This window comes from Mytilus trossulus, chromosome 10 (genome assembly GCF_036588685.1).
Source record: "Mytilus trossulus isolate FHL-02 chromosome 10, PNRI_Mtr1.1.1.hap1, whole genome shotgun sequence".
NCBI lineage: Eukaryota > Metazoa > Mollusca > Bivalvia > Mytilida > Mytilidae > Mytilus > Mytilus trossulus.
The window spans coordinates 27158920-27181829 of NC_086382.1; the positions used below are offsets into that span (position 1 = coordinate 27158920).

General features: G+C 31.6%; 1 protein-coding gene across 4 annotated transcripts in view; it reads right to left on the minus strand.

Moving 5' to 3' along the window:
- Nucleotides 1-22270, minus strand: part of LOC134687128 (prickle planar cell polarity protein 3-like) — a 90322-nt gene extending 68052 nt beyond the window's left edge. For 2 of the 4 annotated variants that reach the window (XM_063547143.1, XM_063547142.1), the window contains exons 1-2: nt 18900-19101; nt 17834-17857 (exon numbers count right to left, since the gene is read on the minus strand). In XM_063547143.1, the coding sequence (XP_063403213.1) occupies nt 17834-17857; nt 18900-19040 (165 nt within the window). In that variant the 5' untranslated portion in view covers nt 19041-19101. Of the gene's footprint in view, nt 1-17833; nt 17858-18899; nt 19102-22255 lie in introns of those variants that run through there. The other 2 variants (XM_063547145.1, XM_063547144.1) reach the window with 2 other exon arrangements.
- Between the last annotated feature and the right edge of the window lie 640 nt (nt 22271-22910).

Below are 22910 nucleotides of genomic sequence, written 5' to 3' on the forward strand. Positions count from 1 at the left end.
AAGTAAAAATTTTGTCAAAATTTTATGAAATTTAAACAAGCCAAATCAATTTAGTCAAGGTGTTGGGTACCACCTTAAAATATGCAAATGTCCACATCATTTGGTCTCTAGAGGATAATTAACTGATTGGCAATCATAACTCTAGATCTGCATCTTCTAATTTTTATAAAAATGCTCCATCCACTAATAAAGTGTCTGAATGCAATAAAAAAAGACATTAAATTGCAAAAAAACAAGACATTAAATTGCAAAAAAACAAGACATTAAATTGCAAAAAAACAAGACATTAAATTGCAAAAAAACAAGCCATTAAATTATAAAAAAAACAAGCCTTATAATATTAACAGATTTGTACATGCTTATTGGAAAAGAAATGCCTTAATACAACAAAACGGAACACCTGACTGCCTTTAATAATTTGAGAAAAAAAAACATTTTGTTAATATTTTTACTAAAATAGGGTGTGACAAAATTTATCAATTTCACATTCTTTGCCTGCGTTCCACTGTCCTTGACACTGTAAAAAGTTAAGTAATACAAAAGCACCATTGTAAAAGGTTGAGATTTTCGACTATGATATAATCATTTTCTACAGTGAGATTTCCCCATATGATATACTTAAGTTCTATACTATGTGAGTTATTGTATTACTAAAAGGCGTAAAAATAATATTTTCATACATAAAGAAATTTATTATCTTTAAGTTTAATGGATTTAATGAGCTGTGTGTTAAAATCTATAGTGTGTATGTAAGATCCCAAAAACATCATAAATTCCTTGACTAAAGACCATATAGTAATCCAGTAGGGTCTGGAAGGCTTTAAAAAAACTATGAATAAAAGAAAATGTGGGGTATATATCAATGCAATTTCTTTTGAGAATATTAAGCACCTAATGTCCTTAAGCTTTTACATAATGTTGTAGTAGATGAGGAGATCGACATGAATTATTCTGTTCATACCCGTAGCCAGGGTGGTTCAGGCGACACCCCCCCCCCCCCCCCTTGCAAAAAAATTGGCACTGTTAAAGTCAATGTTCTGATCGAATTGTGACTGTTAAAGTCAATGTTCTGATCGAAATTGTGATTGTTAAAGTTGAGTTTGTGAGTTCAACGACACCACCCCTCTTGGAAATTCCTAGCTACGGGCCTGCTGTTTTTATGATTTTTGGGGTTTCCATAGCAAAAATTTGTGAAAGAAAAAAAAATTGTATTAGATTAAGCACATCATTACTTTATATTTTCTAATATTAGCTACAAAGGTACTATTAGTATAATCCATAATCAATTATTTCAGCAAGCAGACAACAGCCTAATTACTTTTCTCTGGAACTGACAGATCACTACACACTGAGAGTCTGAGCTAAATGACACAGGAATATTTTACAAGTGGTTAAGCACTGCTAATCCACATCTTTAATTTGCATCTGACTTTTCAGTGTTCCCTTCATTTCAAAATGTAAGCATCTACATTTTTTTGTTTTCTCCTTTTTTTTTTGTATCCATCCAAGAAATATAATATAAGGGATAACTGCCAATTAGACACCCACCAATTGAGCAAAGACTTTTTAAAGAACTGACAAAGTCAAAACACTTATTTTTGCAATTAAAAAAGCGTTTCCTTTTGGTTCGAAACAACATCAAAGTGACAAAGTACATAGTTTATTGGCTCTGTCATTACAGAATGCATTTACTTTAACTTTAATCATTTTCAAATGCCCAAAAAATCTTGCTTTTTTAATAATCCCTACATTTAAATGTTCCTGTCTAACTACATGTATCTTTATATATTTGATTATTCCTAACAACTTTATGTACTTTTAGTTGCTCATTCCTTTAACTACTGATGTGATAAAATTTGCAACATTCAATGTTAATACATACATTGATGTACTTTAAGCTGTTCTTCCCCTAACTACATGTGTTTATTTTCGTCACCGTCTTTCATAATTGTATGAATGATAATCATAACTTAGTCATTCCTAACCACATACATTAATTATATAAAGTTATCTCCACTGCTGTCATTACAGCTAATTTCATAATGCTTGTAGAGCAAGAATGTGATTTGTTTGCTTGCTTTGTTTGTATATTGTACAATTATAATTGGGATAACATCCAATCAAATTTAAATATAATATATAGTTTTAACTATGCCTATGTATATTGTTTGAAGATATCCATCTTAAATAATAAGTTTGAGTAGTTACATTTATACAAACAAAGCCAGCAAGCCAACCAAAGTTTTACTCTGCAAGCATTAGGAAATTAGCTCTAATATATCTTTTATGACTTGATTACATAACTTTCAATGACCCTTTTGGTTGTCACAATAAGATTCATTCATTGACAACAACAATTATCTTAATCTTATACCATTTCTGACATATAATGATTTATGACTCAGTTAAGACTTCATTTAACATCGAATCATATTTTCTGTCAATATTATATCCATAGAATACATTCAGTTAAGGAGATGGAATGAGTGTAAATTACAACTTTTTTAAAATTCATTAATAAACAGAAAAACAATCATAGCCATTAGGCTACTTTATTCTTTATTAGTTACTTTAAGGGCTTTGCTCAACAAGGCCGTACGGTGACCTACAGTTGTTAATTTCTGTGTCATTTTGGTCTCTTGTGGAGAGTTGTCTCATTGGCAATCATACCAATCTCCTTTTTTATATTTATTATCAGCGTTGAAATAATATTTAACAGTATTTGAACATCAGATTTTGACCCAATTAATTGTACATCCCCTCGGCACTCACTGGAAGGTTTATTATCTCTAATGGTCAAAGCTTGTAGTTCTTCAATAAGTTGTAATATCAAGATATTAAATCTCCTCTATTGCTATGGGCATGATAAGGTTTATTACACCAATAATCAATGTTAAAATACCATCTATTTATGCATTTATAGAGTTGTAATGGGTCTCAAACAGCGGTAATCTTTGAACTATATATAGCAATTGACTAGAAGTTTATTTAGCTATTTGAAGTGTATAATCGAATATTGAGCTAATTCTATGATAAATTTATCAGAAGTTTTTATTATCCAGCATTATATTTAGAATGTAATGAAAGATACATAAAGCCAGTGAGGACCGAACATAATCTAGAATGAATGAATCAGGCTTGGATCTAGGATTTGTTTAGGGGGATGCTCCCCCAGAGAATTAGGAATTAGAGGACCTTATTTTGACACAAATTTGGCTGTTTTTTTTACATTTTAGCTATGTTATTAGAAGGATGAGCATTTAGGGTATGCTCTGCGCTGAATATCAAATACAGAATGAATGGATCTATGATCTTTTAACACAATGCTATAGCTAACTTAGCTAGCTTACAATTAATGATGAGTTTTACCCACTCCCATGCATCCATCCAAATTATATGCTGTCACTTGAGATAAATAGCCATGCTGTTGTTAAGTTGTACTGTGCATACATTCTGTTTAATTCAGTCCAAAAATGTCGTTTGTCATTGTGATGTAATAATAACAATGCACAAATGACATATCTGACAAAAAACAGCCTCTTTATGTATGTTTTTTGTGAAATAAGATACATGTATAAGCAACACTTTTTTTTACCCGAAAAAGATATTTGGCTAACATCAACATCTTTGCATTAGACATTTTGTTGCAAAATATCTTCTTTGGAGAGGTTGATGTCAACTTGAGTGGTTCTAGTAAATTTTACAGATTTTCTTAAGTACTTAATATTTGAAGGCAATTTGACATAATTAACAAATATATGTTGTAACACTAATGATTCACGATTATGAAAAAAGATATAATCACATATTTGTTGTGAAAACATTGTGTTTTGCATATATAATGTATATGTTACAACTGTAGAGGGTATTACATCTATGTGTAGACTAAGAATAACCCTTGTCACTTGACAACTGTAGACAGTATTACATCTATGTGTAGACTAAGAATAACCCATGTCACTTTATAACTGTAGAGGGTATTACATCTATGTGTAGACTAAGAATAACCCTTGTTGCTTTACAACTGTAGACGGTATTACATCTATGTGTAGACTAAGAATAACCCATGTCACTTTCTGCTAAAGGCAAATAACTGGTTGATAACAGGTTCATTATCGTGTATGCTGAATTTGATATTTAAACATTAGTTGGGGCCAAAATATAACCTAATAGCCCCTTCTGTCCTCATCTCAATATTTGAAAAAATAAAATTTTATGAATCATGTCCAATGTCCTTGACCTCATTTTCATGGTTCAGTGACCACTTGAAAAAAAAGTTCAGATTTTTTGTAATGTTGAATTCTCTCTTAAAAATGCCATTTTCCTCACATTTGTCTGTATGGTGGCTGATGATGAATCCACCACAATCAGCAATTAAAATCACAGTCAAACATCCTTGCTATGAGCAAGGTTCAAACTCACAACCTACTGATTACAGCAGATGAACTGCTAAGACCACTCAGTCAATGATGCCCATCAGGGAATCAAACATTTATAACATATTTGACCACCCATAATTTTCCAGCAGCCTTTATACTATCATGATGATTGTGTAAAAGTTTACAGAAACACAACAGCCTACATTAGTACATGTAATTGATAGCGTGGTCTGTGTCAGGTTCACTTGAGGTCAACAATTTCACCAGTCTATACTTAAAACCAAATATCCCATGGGCTATGTCTGTCGGACTAACATAAGAATGAAACAGTTTTCTGTACAAATAAGCTAATAAAAAGCCTTTTCAGCATTATTGTTGCAATACAATTTTAAAAGTTGAAAGTGGAGTGTCCCCTTGTTATTACAAATACTTAGAGCTCATAATCACCAACATTCCAATAATTCCTGTAGTCTACTTTTCCAAAAGGTATATAGTTTTCATTTTCATTTCAAGTGGCGGATCCAGGGGGAGAACCACCCTTTTTTTTGACCGATCATTGATGCATTTGAATTGGGACATATAGTTGGAACCCCCCTGTATCCTGGGTTGGGTACACCCCCCCTTTTTTAAATGGCTGGATACGCCCCTGATTTCTCCCTCAATATATATATTACCACCCTAGTTTATTTCCAAATATTAGTCTGTTGTTTACTATGATCCAAATCCTTTGGTCCTTGACGGTGGTCACAAAAATATGTCTCTTTGGTAATTGTTTGCTTATTTTCAGAGGCCCCTCATGGGGGGGTCCTAGTAATCACATAATCACCATTTTTTTGCCAATATAATCACATAATCATTAAATATTTGCTTATCTTTAGTAATCAAATAATCATAAACTAAAAATACAGTCCTAGGTAATCAAATAATCATGAAATATTTGGCTTAATAATCAAATAATCATTAAAAAAACGGCCAAGTAATCACATGATCAAAAACCCCATGAGGGCCCTCTTTTCATACTTAACATAAAAATGTCATTAAAACTTAGGTGCACTGATAAAAAATAAAACCTTAAAAAAAGATATAAAATTTTAATAGAAGTTTATATAACTTGACTTAAGTTTGTGTGATCCAACCTTCACTGGTTACATAAATAAGCTAAAAGTATAAAAAAGAAGATGTGGTATGATTGGCAATGAGATAACTATCCACAATAGACCAAAATGACACAAACATTAACAACTATAGGTCACTGTACAGCATTCAACAATGAGCAAAGCACATACTGCATAGTCAGCTATAAAACAGCTGCTTCAGTAGTAAATATTTTATAACGTTTCATTCTCATTTCAAAACTTGCCAGGTTTAGTTTTCATCAGCAGTATCTATATAGCTTGCTGTTTTTTTCAATTGTAATACACTAAATCATTTTCTTCCTGAAAGAATATGCAAAAGAAACATGTTGCAAAGAAAACCTTTCTATGACCTCAGAAATTTTTGCTCATCATTAATTCTCAATCATGACAATATAATAAAAATAACATCAAAATTAATAACTATCCATATGCCTGAAGCAATTAACATTTTTTCAACTTCAACTTGTTTTTAGTCTGGTTATGAGGGGATTGATCGATTGTTGGTCTTTAAGTACCAATTTTAAGTGCCACTTTTATACTTTTTCATGGCGTCAAATGTTATTACTAATATTGGTGGAGCAAGCCCTAGGACTAAGAGAAAACAAGAATGTGTCCATAGTACATGCATGCCCCACTCACAATATCAATTTCTCTGTTCAGTGGACAGTGTAATTGCAGATTTCAACACTTCTGTTTAAGTTATTACATTTTTTTCTTAAATTGTTCACTGATTGATTGATGAATGGATGGATAGTGGCAAATCAAATCCATAGTCTAGACAAGTACAGGATAAGCTGGATTTTAAACTTGTTAGTTCACAAGGAAGACCTAGCTGTCATTCTAAGCAGCTAGACTCATTAATTCAACTCTGAGTCAACCAATTTTTGCTTTTTTTTTTCTAAATGTGGTACGCTTAGTGGAGAAGCAGCAAATACCATTTATCAAATTTTTTGTTTGACCATGCTGGTGTTCTATCCCACTATTTCGCCAATTGAGGTGAGATCAGAGGCGGATTTAGGGGTGGGGGACGGGGGGCCCGGGCCCCCCCTTTTTGGAAAAAAATTTGGTTGCTTATATTGGGAATCACTGAAGCGTGACTGGAGTGGGCCCCCATTTATGAAAAATCCTGGATCCGCCACTGGAGATGACTACCAAAAGACCACCAGCATGGTGTTTAGGGATTGAGATGTCTTATAAATTTTTTTTACCCATAAATTGGGAGAGAAAAGTTACTAAGTGTATTGTATAAAATCTCCAATATCAAATAAGAATCTTTCTGAAAATAAAACAATTTTGTTAAGGATCCATTTAATTACAATCTGATAAACAAGTCTGTTCTGTTCTTTAAAGGGAAAGAGGATTGTGAGATTTCTACTTTAACTTTAGAGTTTAGATGACCTTCAGAAGTTTTTATCACATAATATGGGCATCAAATTCCAACCTTTGATAATTTGAAACAGAAATAAGTCAAACTATATGAAAGTTTGTGTAGTTTATGAAGTCCATTCTCACTAAACTAGTATACATTTTTATTTTTGGGCCAGCTGAGGATCACCTCTGGTTGTGGGATTTTTTCGCTGTGTTGAAGACCCATTGGTGACATTCAGCTGTTATCTGCTGTTTGGTCATGTAGTTGTCTCTTTGATATATTCCCCATTTCCATTCTCCATTTTATTACCAACTATGAAAAACGAATTTATTGTAAATAAGCAAAATATGCCTACCTCATCACAAGAAATTATGATATCTGGAACTTTTATCTCCGAAGAAGAAAACAAATTTCCAGAAGACATCTAATTGCTATACTTTAATTACCAATTTACATATTATAGAACTGTATATGAATTTTAATTATAACTGAACAAGCTAGGCATACACCTTATCAAATTTTTTATTCATTTTAAATGAAAGTAAAACTTTAATGTGATACAGGACATTAGACTTAAATTAACCCTTCCCGACCTACTGATTACATACAGATAATGGTTGGTTTTGATTGAAATCCATGTTACCAAAAGATCAAAGCCATATATACCTGTTCAATTGTCACCTGTTGATACCTTACAACATTTCTGATGGTATTTATCTGTTTTTTTAAATACCTCTAAATATGGTCATCATTAAATCTTTACTAGATAAGTATGTTTTGAATAAAACCAAATCAAAAAGGTTGGAAATAAATCGGTTAACAAGATATCAGTAATCCATATATCTGATAGTGTTGTTCTTTGAAAGACAATTAGATTGGTCATGCTTCCTCATTGCATAACAAATTGAGAACACCAAAAATTATTTGCTCAACATTATTACATATTATTACATTGTATCTTCTATACTATTAAACGAGAAGACCTCATTTTGTGTGTCGCTTCTCTTCTTTCCACAATAAATTAATCATTATGCCTCTGTGTCCTTTGTGTACAGTGCATAATCGCATTTGTCATCCATTCATATGATCATTCAGATTGAGTTGTTTTGGGGGAAAAACGAGAAAAAAGACGTCCAGATATGTTTCCGTCATTGGGCGAAATTTTAAGTCAGATTAAACTTCCGGTTTGCGTTTTTCTGTATACTTTAAACATACATTAATACTACGAATACAGTGTATTTTCTGTCTTATATCCGTCAATAGACGAAATTTAAGTCAGATTAGACCTCCAGTTTGTGTTTTTTTTTATCTTTTTACTTTGAAACAAATACATATACTACGAATAAAGTGTATTTTCTGTCTGATATCATTTTCAAGTTTACTATCCACGGCAGTCACAAGGTTTATTTAATAGAGAGGATCTGAATAATATATCAATGACCACTGTGGATCAATTATTAAACTGAGAATTGACTGTAAAAAGAAAATACACTTTCGGGACGTCTGGAACGGGTATATTTAAGATCGAAATTTCAGGATTGACCATTTCGGGATCCGGGATTTCTTTTTTTGAATTTCAGGATGACAAGATTTTTAAATTCAGAACCTCGGGATTTCATGTTTTTAAGCCAGGGATATTGGGATCAGGGCCCCTCCGCAGTGGCGGATCCAGAAATTTTCATACACAGGGGCCCGCTCCGGTAATGCTTCAGTGATTCCCTATATAAGCAACCAATTATTTTCCAGAAAAGTGGGGGGGGGGGGGGGGGGGGGGCTGAATCCGCCTCTGCCCCGACCCCCTTGAATGAATGTTCATAATATACAGATAAGCGCTAAAACTATTCATGTGTCATTAAAATAGAGATAATAGAGAACAAACAAACAAAAAAAGGATTTTTTAGTGGAAAAGGGAAGAGCCGGGCTAGAAAAACAATTATCCTGTCCCAAATTACCTATGACTTTTGATACCTTTTCTGAAATTCTCAAGTCACTAAATGTTTTACAAAAAAAAAGAAGATGTAGTATGAATGCCAATGAGACAGCTCTCCACAAGAGACCAAAATGACACCGAAATTAATATTTCAAGGTAACCTTACGACCTTCAACAATAAGCAAAAGCCGATACTGCATAGTCTGATATAAAAGGCCCCGAAATGACAATGTAAAACAATTCAAATGAGAAAACTAACAGCCTTATTTATGTACAAAAAATGAACGAAAAACATATATCACTGAACCACTGAATTACAGGCTCCTGACTGGAATGTTTATAATACATGTACACTAAATGTATGTTCATAATAAAAAAAATAGAAAACAAAAAATGGGAATTTTGGAAATAAAGGAGGAGTGTTAAAAAAACATTTTCCTGTCCCCAAGTACCTATGACTTTTGATACTTTTCCTAAAATTCTCAAGTTATTAAATCTTTTACAAAATTTGTCCTACTAAAACACTTAACATTCTTTCAAATATGCTCTGAATGCCCACGATTTCGCGGGTGTGTTCTAGTAATATTAATATGAGAGAGTTATTTTTTTCTTCTTATTTTTCATTTGTCACTTGAAAATAAAAGCAGATGATATACTCTTCTATATAAAAAATCATTATAAAGTTATTATTGGATAGTGCAAGTTCTAGGCAAATTAAAATATTTCCCCCCTCCCCAACCTTCATTTTAACTTGTATGCCTTCAGTCTTCTCTTAAATCTATTTTAAAGACACTAAATACACAAAATAAATTCAGAAAAGTAAACATCTTTATTTTGAGAATTCAACCACTTCTGTTCTGAAAGTTTGATAAAATCTGTAATTGTCTATTCTTAACCTTATGTAATGTGATTACTTTCTGGTTTCTCAGCTTCATTTAACACATTTATAGGACAAAAAGGTCATATTTTCAATTTTATTGGTTTTTCTGTTTTTTTTGTATGAGGAAGTAAAATAAAACATGACACGAGAGTCCAAAAATGAATCAAATGAAAAATTAAATGAGCATTATAAATATGAATCCATTCTTAGTTGTATGCCAATATTAACACTTTTTTGTTTCTCAGGTTTTTTCCCATAAAAATTGCATAGAGAATAGAAAATATTTTTTTAATATTCCCAATTTTGTTTTTTGAGAAAGATAATTACAATTTCAAAGAATAATTTAAAAACTAAAATAAAATATGGAATATGATTCTAAAAACCAATTCAATTGGGCCAAAGTCAATTTTGTGAAAATAAAATAAACTGCCAAGTATATCAAAACATAAATACTCCCTAAGCCCTATAGTCTCTCTGACTTGTTAGCAAAATGAATATCTAAAGATGAAAAATTGAACAAACTGAAAGATGCAGTTACATTTTGATGAAAATTCACATATAAAATTTGAACTTTTTCCTAAAATTTCAGAGGCAGATTAAGAGGACGCAAGGAGGCACAGTAATGGACTTTGTATGATTGCTGCATAGACTTTTTGCAATCATCACTACAAAAGCTGGCTTTCTCGGGAGACCCCCCTCCCCTCCAATTTATTTTTACAAAATCCCTGATCCACACCTGAGCTATAGTTAAAAATCTGAGACATTACAAACTACATGTCTTTATCCAGTTTCAACACTTGATAATTATACCTTTCAAGTCCTTCTATTCAAAACTATTTTCATATCTTTTGGCTTTTTAAACTTTTGACTTTGAGGATTCATTAGTAAAGATTATTGCACTATAAGATACATTTAAAATGCAGCACAGCACATAAGTTAAAGAACAACCAAGCTTTGAAGAATTCTGATATTTTAACCAAGTTACTTTTTTTGCTTAACAATAATTCCAAATAGATAAAAGATTTCTGCAATTATAGAAACTTTTTGTAGCCATATCTTTTGTTATTTGGTTAATTTTCTGTGTAATTCAGATTTCTGCAATTATAGAAACTTTTTGTAGCCATATCTTTTGTTATTTGGTTAATTTCCTGTGTAATTCATAAAACACAGTATATAAATATGCTGAACATATCCAATCTTAGCAAAACATGACAACTGATTTGTCTTCAGCAATTTTCTATTTTGTACCACTGTGATAATATGATAATGACTTTCTATTAATGGATTTTTTGTAAGAAAAACAAAGTAATATAATTATATAATACATATCTTTCAAAGTAAGAAAGAAAATGAGGGTTAGGTTAGCGGACAAGAATGATGGTAAAACTAGAAAAGTTATTCAAGGTCAAATCTAGGCAGTGGTTTGTTACATTATAGATATAGGAAGATGTGGTGTGAGTGCCAATGAGACAACTCTCCATCCAAGTAACAATTTAAAAAGTAAACCATTATCTTCTAATACAACAAATTAAATACCTGCAATGAAAACTATGCTTAAGCTGAGCCAACTTCAACAAAATATTGCATTGATCAATGCCCTCAAAACATCAGAATTTTCAATTTTGAAAATACTACTTAAATTTTGATTACCAATAGTAAAGAGCTGCGGATCCAGGATTTCAAAAAAGGGGGATTGTCTGGTAAGTCAATATTTGAAGTGAGACTTTTATATAACAATAAAGTGTTCCCAGTACATGGATGCCCCATCCGCACTATCATTTTCAATGTCCAGTGGACCATGACAATGGGGGAAAATCTCTAATTTGGCATTGAAATTAGAAAAATCACATCATACTGGGAACATGTGTTACTAAGTTAAGTTGATTGGACTTCAACTTCATCAAAAACTACCTCAACCAAAAACTTTAATCTGAAGTAGGATGAACAGACGGACAGATGAAAAAACGAATAGACGAACAAACGAACGAACAGACAGACAAACAAATGGATGGACGAACGGACGCTATTTTTAGAAATGGCGACCATGTTTGTTGATAGATCAAAACTTTGGATACAATTTATAAACTAGACACCCTAAGGAACATTCAGTTAAAGTTAAGAAGTATTTGGCCTAGTAGTTTCAGAGGAGAAGATTCTTGAAAGAGTTTACAACGACAGACGACGGACGACAGACGACGGACGAAGACGGACGCCAAGTGATGGCATAAGCTCACATGGCTATGCCAGGTGAGCTAAAAATGAATAATCTAAAAAAACTGACAGCAACAGAAACCCCTAGTTACTGAAATAATCAATGGGTAAATAAACTGACAGAATGGGTGTTATAAGCCAATGATTTTGCCACTTTCAACACCTCAAAGTATGTTGTGGGAGGGTAACAGTCTAGCACCTGTCTACTACAAATACCAGCCACTAAACAAACCAACTTGGCAACTTGTTAGAAATTTATGATTCCATCACAAAATTAAATAACAATTTTGGCAAATAACGAAGACAACAATTCAGGAAAATAATAAGTTACAAGAACAATTGTCTATATTATGTTACAGTGATGATTGTTTACACTTTTGTGTTGATATGATGATGTAAGAAGCTGTCAAACTGTTAGTCTCTCTGTACTATTATCTATGAAGTAAATAGTCATTATTGTAGTGTTTATTATCCAGGAACAAATGTCTACAGTATTGATTCTCTCATTTGATACTTATATCAATATAAGAGACAGCTCAATTTTTCTCTTCAAATCATGTCCAAGTTACAAACTGGCCATGGTCACTCGATCAATTAGGACTATCAAAGAAATATGTCCAACCAAAGGTCAGCAATGAGACAATGATTAGGCAGCAACCATTTGATTTTCTGGGGGGGGGTTTTCTGTACAAATTTTTTTTTTGCCTTTGGCGAAGAACAATCTATTTTTTTAGCGACAAACCGAAAACATTTTTTTTCTTTCAATTTTAGCATTACATATAGTGGCAGCTGAGGGTGAATCAAACAATTTTTTTTTCTCAGGGTCCAAAACAAATTATTTTTTTCACCAAAACCAGGAAACAAACTTTTTTTTCCAAAAAAAAACATAGCCCCCCCCAGAAAATCAAATGGTTGCTGCCTTAATCTCGACCCATGGGTGTTAGAAAATTGAGCAAATCATTCTTTGTTGAAATAATAGACCTACAGTTAAGTATTGCTGAATATCAATGAATTGTATTGTTTACTTGCAGTGAAATAACAGACCATTTGCAATATTCTGGGCATCACAAGGCATTCATGTGAAACACAATTGAAAATAGCAGTTTAAATTGATTGCTTGTGTTTAATACTATCGACTTTAGTGTGGTGGTCAGTTTTTATCGTTGGAGGAAACCTGAGTTCCTTAGGAAAGAACCATCATCAGCAGTAAAACTGACAATCTTAGCCGTTCAAGATTTCAAGTCAAATACACCTGCCACATGCTAAGTTTGAACTCACTACCTCAGTGTGATACAGTAGATGTACAATTTGGGTTACTCAGGCTATATCTTAAAGAGCTTTGACTCTAGGCCTTAGGCCAAATGCGGTCATAAAATTTTCAAGCACGATTTTTGTACTTTTCCTAAGGGGGGGGGTCTGACTGACCAAAGGGGGGCCGCTCCAGTCATGCTTCAGTGATTCCCTATATAATCAACCAAATTTTTCCCACGAAAGCACCCCCCCCCTGGATCTGCCTACACCTGTAATCTTATTTATATATTATGCAAAATAGATATTTTTTAATCTTGTTACTTATTTGTTGAGTTCTTCACTCCTTAATATCTCCTACATCTCCTTTAATTGATATATTTACTTCATCCAAAATAATGATGGTTCTTTTCAATTTATTTCCTAGAAATGAATCCAGATTAAATAACAGTATTTGCATAGCCATACAAAATTATATTTTCAACCCATCAGAAAATATAATAAATCAATGGTTTTTTTTCCTGAATTCACTTAAATTACAGGCAGAATAGAAACTGAGACACTATTCTGGATTCCTGTCTGAAGACTTTCATATCAAAACCTATTTAATAAATGAAAAACACATGAACTGATGCCCTCTTTCTTTCTAATAATGAAAAGACTTTGAAATATATTTGAATTTAGATATCTGAGAAAAAATTGTTTTATGTCAAAAGAATGGTTTATACCAAATTTATACACACAAAAATTATATAATGGCTATATCAACTGATCAATTTCTTAAGCTTGGCACCAATAAAAAAAGACAAATAGGTTCTCAAAGTCTTTCTATGTCTCCGAGCAGACTACAAACATTCTACATTCAAAGTTAACTCAGTTTGAAATAATTTGTACAAATGTCTTAATCAGTTATTTTTGTCTGTAAAAGGAAATAAAATGGTTTCTGCAGTACAAGGAACCATTCTAAATGATGTATGCTGATGTGTTTTAAAGTCTATGGCAGTAAAATGCATATATATGTAAAGAATTATAAATATGTTTTAATTCATTACTAAGTCAGGTGGTACTGACATGCTTCCTATTTGTTTAGACCTGTAATAATTCTGCATGACAGCTTGTTTAAGTTATTATGCAAATGGTGTAGAGCTGTAAGGCAAAATTTCCACCACTCACTTTAAAATCTGTCATTTCAAGTTAAATTGCTTGTAAACATCTTCCTATAGAAATTTGTTAACAAATATAAGAATAGTGCTTGTCATTTTGACGAGGCCAAAAAATAAAATTTATATCATTTGATGTTGTGTAGACCTACCCACCTACCAAAAAAAAAATTGATAGAAATTGTTTCTAAAATTTTGTTTTAAAGATTTTTTCCTCTATAATTTTTATTTTTCTGTCTAAAATATGAAACTTATGACATAAATAAAAATCCCCACTAACTTACCCAAACTTACAAGTCCTGAGTAAGCAACATCAAACAGAGAATATTTTAAGGGTGGCCCAACTAACAACCAGAGTCCATATAATGTGGAACAACCTTCAACAATGACCAAAATCATTACAGTATAGCCAGATATAATCAAAGTACTGAAGTACTGAACATCAGATGACCACAAGTTATTTTGGATGATGGATAATAAACAGGTGATAAGGAATGTTATTTTGCACTTGATAATGTCCATGTATTTATACAAAATCCTTTTAGATACAGTGGTGGATCCAAGGTGTCCAGGGGTTGGAACCCTCTTTAGAAAATGGCTAGATCCGCTCTCGTGTTAGCAGTCAAAAGGGCATAGGAAGAGTGTCATTATTTTTGCAGCAACATAACAACAATATGACCTTTCATGGTCACATCAAATGTAAAAAGGCCCAGACATGACAAAATATGAAACAATTCAAATGAGAAAAACAAACTGGCAAGGATCTGATTCATAACAAAACACTTTACAAACAAGAATGTGTCCATAGTTCACAGATACTCTTTGATTTTCTTTGTTCAGTGGACTGTGAAATTGGGGTAAAAACTCTAATTTGGCATTAACATTGGAAAGATAACATCACAGGGACTGTGCATGTGTAGTTAGTTTTTAAGTTGATTGGTCTTCAATTTCTTCAAAAACTACCTTGACCAAAAATTTAACCAAAAACTTAAACCTAAACTTGGATAGATAGACAGACAGACGGATGAAAAAACAAACAAATGGACTCTGAGACCAGAAAACATAATGGCCCTCTAATATATAGGTGGGGCATAAAAACAAATATTATGGATACAGACAGCAAAACAAGTTAAAAAGAGGATGTATTAATGAATAGTAACCTTCACTAAAATAACTCATTGGGTAATGATCCCTACAATATCATTCATTTACTAATGTAATGTATTTATAATGACATTTTCATACATTTCACTAATTTCTCAAAATAAAATTGTAAAAATGGCAGCCATTTTAGGTTTGAGATACAAACTTTCAATTTTGATGTGGTGGTACATAGATCCCTTCCTGTGAAATATTTTAAAACATTCTTGTACTTTTTTTCCATTAAGACCTTTATAGTTTCAAAAGAACTATACATAGATTTTTAACAGCTTTGAAACATTATAAGTTTAATGAGTTTAAAAGGAGGCTTGACAGTCCTATTTGATTATAGTTTGCATCTGTAAAACATAGTTGCTCCAACTTTAGATTTATGAGCAATGTAGAACAAATTTAAGTCAACACCGAAAGAGTTACTCAAGTACAAAATGCAGGTTATAGTGACCTAAATTGGACTAATTATAATATATCAGGATATACAAAAATATTTCAAAACTTTCATAATTGGATTTCAGAATCTCCCTATTTTTGTTTTCCTGATATCCAGTATTATTCCATATTGATAAAATATTAGTAGATTTTTCTATATGAATGGGATTTTGAATAAATAAGCATATTCACCTGCGGAAAAAGGATATTCACCGCGCAAAACGTCGCGTGCTTTTACATGTATAATTTGGTAAAAAACGTTTGATGTGCAATTGGTTTTGGTAAATATTTTCCATTACATTAATTTCTCTCGGAATATGGAATAAAACATTTACTGTCTTTTGTTTCGGTAAATATGTGGTTTTATTGACTTTTGAAAAACTGATATTCACTTCGGCCGGTTGACCTCAGTGATCATCATTTTTTCAAAAGTCAATAAAACCACACATTTACCTCACCAAAAGACAGTATAATTATTGTATAATATTTAAGGACCTCCACAATTCAACTTCAGTATATCCTTTGAGGTCTTTAAATACAATTGTTTTGACAAAAGCCTTATGAAGTAAGCAGGGTTAACCTTAATTTCTGTAAAATCTACAAATGCTAAATTTTGAAAAGTTTAACTGTATAATATGTTTTAATTTTGTTCAGACATATGAAATTTTATCAAGACTTTTATCAATTTTTATTTTTTTCTTCTTCAGCAAAGTCATTTTAAATGGGTAAATTTTAGTTCTCTTAATATTTCTTCACCTGTATATTTATGGAACAGTCTGAAGGGGAAAATACTTGCTGTGTCTTAACAAATGTAAAATAAGTAAAAATTAATGGGACAGATATGGTGCCAAAATACTGACTAACTAAAGGATATGACCTACTCAACAACAATCAATCTATCTGCTGTTGTTGGAAGTAAACAAATGTAGAACCTAATTTTACTGTAAAGAGAAAAATCTTGGATCCTGGACATACTTGATCATTATCACAGACTGATCATAGAAAAAATGACAGATTTCCCTGACAAATCTTACTGACAGATAATTGATGGTGATACTTATATAAGAATGCTAGGAAAATCATTATTATGACTGAATTTCTTTTCAAAAAAGATAAAGCAGCTAGGTATGGTAAAGGTAAAAACGTTACACTTTGAACCAGAGGTGTTGGTTATTTAAAGAGGGTGGGGGTGGGGTGTTCGTAGCATTTTAAAAGGTTAAAATATGATAGGAAATGTAATTTATCAATTTGCCACTTCTTAATTGACTCTTAAATGGTTATGTAATGCTTACAGACAATGTCAATTTTATATAACTAACAAGGGAGAGGGATATATCAACCCCCCCCCCCCCCCCCCCCCCCCCCCCTTTTAATTCACTTCTGGCTCTAAGCTATAATAAACTTTTAATATTGAGATCAGGTAAATTCTATTTCAAAAATATAAATTGACACATGGTTTGTATAGAACATCATTTTACATTATGTCAAAAAAGTTAAGATTTTATCACCAAAATTTCAAATCAGAATATTATGAGTTATATAACCCCAGGGAGACAGATTCGTATAAATGCGCTGTTCTTGTTTCCTAGTTCTAATTATTGAATGACTTCTATATTTCTTATTTATGTATTAACTCTTGTAGCTAAACACAACAAATACTGTAATAAAATATGTTTACGCTAATTAACTCACATAGTCAGTTAATAAATACACTTCATATTTCTCATTTACCCATTAAATACAAAATAGCAAATGCTAAAATGAATTCATCTTTTTAAAATTTGTTTATGATTGCAAAATTCAGCCAGAAGCAATTGATGCATGTACAACAAAGAACAATTGTTATTTTCCAAAAATGCAAAGAGCGATGAAAAAACTTGCAAAATTTAACAAAACAAAAAATTCAATTGTAACTTAGTAACACTATACTCACTGTCATTGTAAATGTATTTATCGGCTAAAACAAAAAAAATATTCAAACTGTCACAGAAGCCACTTGTTTCTCCCGATACTAATCAAATATAAAACAAAAACATAAATTCCATAGAGTCGTTTGTGAAATCTACACCTCACAGGTAACTAACAACTTTTTCTCCCCGGTATCAGTATTAAAAATGACAAGAAATTCGTCAAACAGAGCATAGTTGAATCAAAATAATACGTAAGGTCAACAATCTAACTAACTCCCGCTAAAAAGACATTTTAAGTGGCAGTATGAAAGGATAATTTCTCTCTGATCAATATGTCAGTATTGCTCCCCTCGACTTCATTAATGATTCTGATGTTTATTACTAAATCATCTTGTTAGATGCAATGTTATTTCGTTGTACATCTATATACATGTTGCTTTACTTGTATAATAGCTATGTTTAAAAAAGGTGCAGGTAAGATGAAAGAGAGAAAAATTACAACAAAAGTGACATTGTGGACTTCAATTTCATGTGTTTAAATCTAAGATCTTGATAATTAATAGATTTATACAATCCAATTCAATTACACTCCAATGAAGAAGTTAAATTGATCTGATAACCATTTAAATACAGAAATTGTGTTTATAAATGGAAAAAGTGTAATTTAAATTGTAAACAACTAAAAAAAAAATGGATCTTTTATTTTTCGACTTTTTTCTTTTTGACTGATTTAATCTGCTTGTAATAGGACAATATTTGAAGTCAATGTAGGAATTGATGAATTGGAAAACAAGACAATGAATTTTAGTTGTAGGACATGTTATGAATTCTAATGATTGCACCTTATTGTACATTTGAACCCTTCCTGCCTTAGATATCAATCAATTTCACAAGCTTGCTTAGAAAAAAAAATGAAAAGGATTATTCGCAAATAATAATAAAATAGGAATAAATCATAGTAAAAAAAATATGTTTGCTCTACAATTAACGTGCTTATGTTTACAAATCCTGTTTAAATCTTTTTCACGCCTACCTGCACACAGAAGTAAACTATAAATTTACATATCTAATCAACAATTCTCTACTCACCCTTATAAAATTATCCTTTTCTGCATCAAAATTAATCTGGTCAATTATAACATCATCAATGTCTGTCATATAAGAATTATTTTTCAAACTTTGAATAGTTTGGGAAGATCCAGATTCGTAAAGTCTTATGTCGTCTGCCATTTTCTTCACCGAAATGACACTGTGACGTAAAAGTTCATCTATTGTCTCCAAGTTAATTCAACTGTAAAATAAATTTGAAGGATGAGATACTATACAGTACTGTGCAGGTGTTATGTTCACTTTTTACCTTCACTTCAATTTCTTGTCAAGCCAAAAAATATGATATTTGTAATATTTTAGACATCCCACTTGACAAAATATTTTCTCTCTAGAATATGGAGATCCTCCCAATTTATCCACTTTGCAATTTAGGTAGACTTAGGTAGTAATGATAACATAGTTTTTCTTCCTGAACATACATGAAATACTTGCCACTGAATGCAAATCAAATCAATAGGGGTCTTCCTCATCCCTGGGACATTATCACACCAAGTTTAAAGTAAATAATCTAAAACCAAAATTATATCCAAATTTCAATCAATCAATAAAATTGATCTTATGACCTTGATCTTTGACCTATTGAGTCCAAATTTAATAAGGTCTTTCTTGGCCTTTGGTACATAACAAGTTTTGTAAAAATTAGACAAAATGTTCTGAACTCAAAAGAAAAAAATTCTAACAAATTTTAATTTAGGTCTATCAATAGCAGAGCACGTACTGTGACCATGACATCTGACCTGTTGACCTAAAATCTATAGAGTCTATCCTAACGCCATAATTACGGTTTCATCAAACAAAGTCTTGTAAAGATATTATTTTGGCATAAAAATGACATAGAATATTTTAACAACTGGTATGTGAAAGGAGTTAATGGTTACTTCTCAAACTTACCATAAACACTCAACAAGTTTTTTACATGTAGATAAACCTGAGTCCCTATTTTAACCATGTGAGTAGCAGTTACATGACTCCTGTTCAAATCAACTCAATAAAATCTGGATCAGTATTAAAGTAAGTAAGTAAGTAAGTAAATTTGATCATATTCCACACTGTAATATTACAATTTCCTACTCCCATTACAACCAAAAGTTTACAAATATAAAAGTGGAATTACACTAGAAAACCTTGTCCTCATAACATATAGGATTTGTACTATTTTGCACGACTGTTATTAAATACACCATGTTCCCAAATGTTACACTCCACTGTGCTTGTACTGTACCTATAAATATCACAATAAATCATGTGTATTAATTGCTTAGTGCAAGAAATGTAAACCACAAGAATTTATTTATTAAATATTTTAAATAAGGACGGGGCATTTAAAAGCTAAGCCTAAGGAAAAGAGATACTGATCTTTAATACAGATATTTCTTAATTTAGAGAAGTTTATAAATCTTTTAATTGTCAGTTTGAGTTCTTTTAACTTTTTATATCCTGTTTAACATTTGTTGTCAATCTTCAAAAATGTTGTCGCCGCGATATAGCCTTTTTGTGCTAATGCGGCGGCGTAAAGCAACCAACAACAATCAATCAATCAAAAATGTTATTTTCATGTTTTAAATCCACTTTGAGTACGGTAATTGATATGCAATCTGAGTAATTGATATGCACATTTAGTAAGCCTATGTACTGTAAAAATAGATATCGGAAAAACTAATTTGTTTTCCAATTTTACTTTTGGTCCAAGCAATTTAATCCATTTTAAAGAAAATAGATTAATTAAATGGCTGCTTTGCTGAACATCTAGAGTCAAAAGTTTCATGGATAGGAAGAGGTTTAGAAAAGAGAAGATATAAATATGTTCACTTTTTACAGAAAGGTCAACTACACCAATTTGTTATTTCCTTCATAGAATTTAGAAATAATAAACAAATAATAATATATCAATCAATCAAAGTTATTAGCTATATCTTCAATAATTCAATAAAGGTTTATTTGCTTTTTCTGGCTTCTTTCTAATGGTCTTCTAACTTTCCCATTAATTAGGCTACCAAAAAATAATCAATTCATTTTCATTATAAACATAACTAAAAATTTGAAATAACTGACTGTTGATCGAGGGAAGACGGACAGACAGACCCAAATAAGTGAAACAGTGAGCTGCTGCACACTGATAATACCCAAACTCAAATGTTAGTGTGATGTATTGTAAACAGGAAGTTGTTGAGTGGTGAATCTAATAAGCATCATATATTATAGCTGACTCATTTTAACCCTGAAACCAAATTTCAGAAATCCTTTTAATGTTTTTCCTTAATTGTGACAAAAATGTTCAACTACTTGGATGCTCGCTTTGATGTCATGTGTAAAATGATGTAAGTGTTTAGTAAACAGGAAGTTGTTGAGTGATGTATCTGAAAGCGCATCACACACTTATATAAACCCTGAAATCAAATTTCAGAAATCCTAATGATGTATTTCCTGAGAGAGGTTTGACGAAAATATTCATGAGACAAACAGACGGACAGACAGTGCTCTCCGGTTACAAGTGGTATAATGAAAATGCTTGTGTTTATAAAAAATAAATAAAAAACAATGACATATTAGCCAAAAAACAACAGCAAAGGTTCCACATGAACATTAAAGGAAATTTAACATCACTTTACCAAAAATCCCAATTAACACATTTTGTGTCTGCACTAAAGTTAGTCCAATTTATGTATTAATCATTCATATAAACCCCATTTTTTTCTACTTTTATTGGGAGCAATCATATAACTAATGAGTTTTGTTTTTGTTTTTTTTTATGTCTGAGTCAGAAAAATTATTTCGTGCATGAATATTTAGTTACTCCACTTAATCAATAATTTTTTGTTTCAATATATATGACTATATGGTATGGGGAAAATCTGGTTTCAAAATAGATCTTTTTGTCAACTGCTTGACCAGAATATATTATCCTCAAATTTGAGATCAGAATAATTATTTTTTAGAAAAAAAAAGAACCCAACCCTTTTAAATCTCAAGACAATTTCAATATAAATTAACATATCTTTTAATTAGTTTGAACAAGGATTTGTATAGGTCTTACTATACAAATCCTTGGTTTGAATTTAAAAAAAATCTATATGGTAAAATTTTGAAAACTATATTGCATGTAGGCTTAACCACTCAGAGCCTAACCATCATTTTGGACTGAAGTAAAAACACTATCCATAAAGGGGAGATAATTTATTTATTTTTTTATAAATAATTTTAAAAGATTCAAGACATGTGGTCATGGTTACCCTACACTGTGCTGTGTATGAATGGACAATACATATCGACAACAGATGAAACCAATGTAAGTGTTTTACTCGGTACAATTTATCATTCTTAAAGAAGAATCATACATCTCATCAGTAAAGTTGACACTCAGGCTTTCCTTTTCATTTGGTAAGTTGTCTCCCTTTAATTAATGAAACGCTCGATTACTATTTTTAAGTATCCCACAACCAGTTCATTTCATATTGAAAAACTAAAATATATCTAATATCAGAAATATTTAACCGAAACAATTTTATTTTATACATCTAATCTATTGCATTTTATTCTTCTTCTTGCGGTTTATACATTATAAAATGTAATTTCGAGTAGGTGTGCTTGATTGCTCACAGAAGTTCCGAGTTAATCATTTAAAAATATCATAGGGAAGATTTAGAATTATGTATTTTTGTAAAACACGACATATAGGATATCATATAGATTACGGACTCGTCGGGAAACGGGTCAAAAAACAAAAACCCGGCGATGAAAGAGCAGAAACCTTAATCCGCCTCTGAAGAAAAAGTCTGTGACCAAGAGACAGACGTACTTCAATTGGCCTTCAACAAAAACGTATACTAGTTCAGCGACACACTCATCTCTGAGACATGCAAATAAGCCACAAACCACGGAGGCACTGAAGAGGTTTCTGACTTGGGTTCCACAGAATAAGCCGTCCATGTCCGATATTAGAATAGGAAACCAGAAGCAACTAAGCAAAATGACAAGTATGAATATTATAAA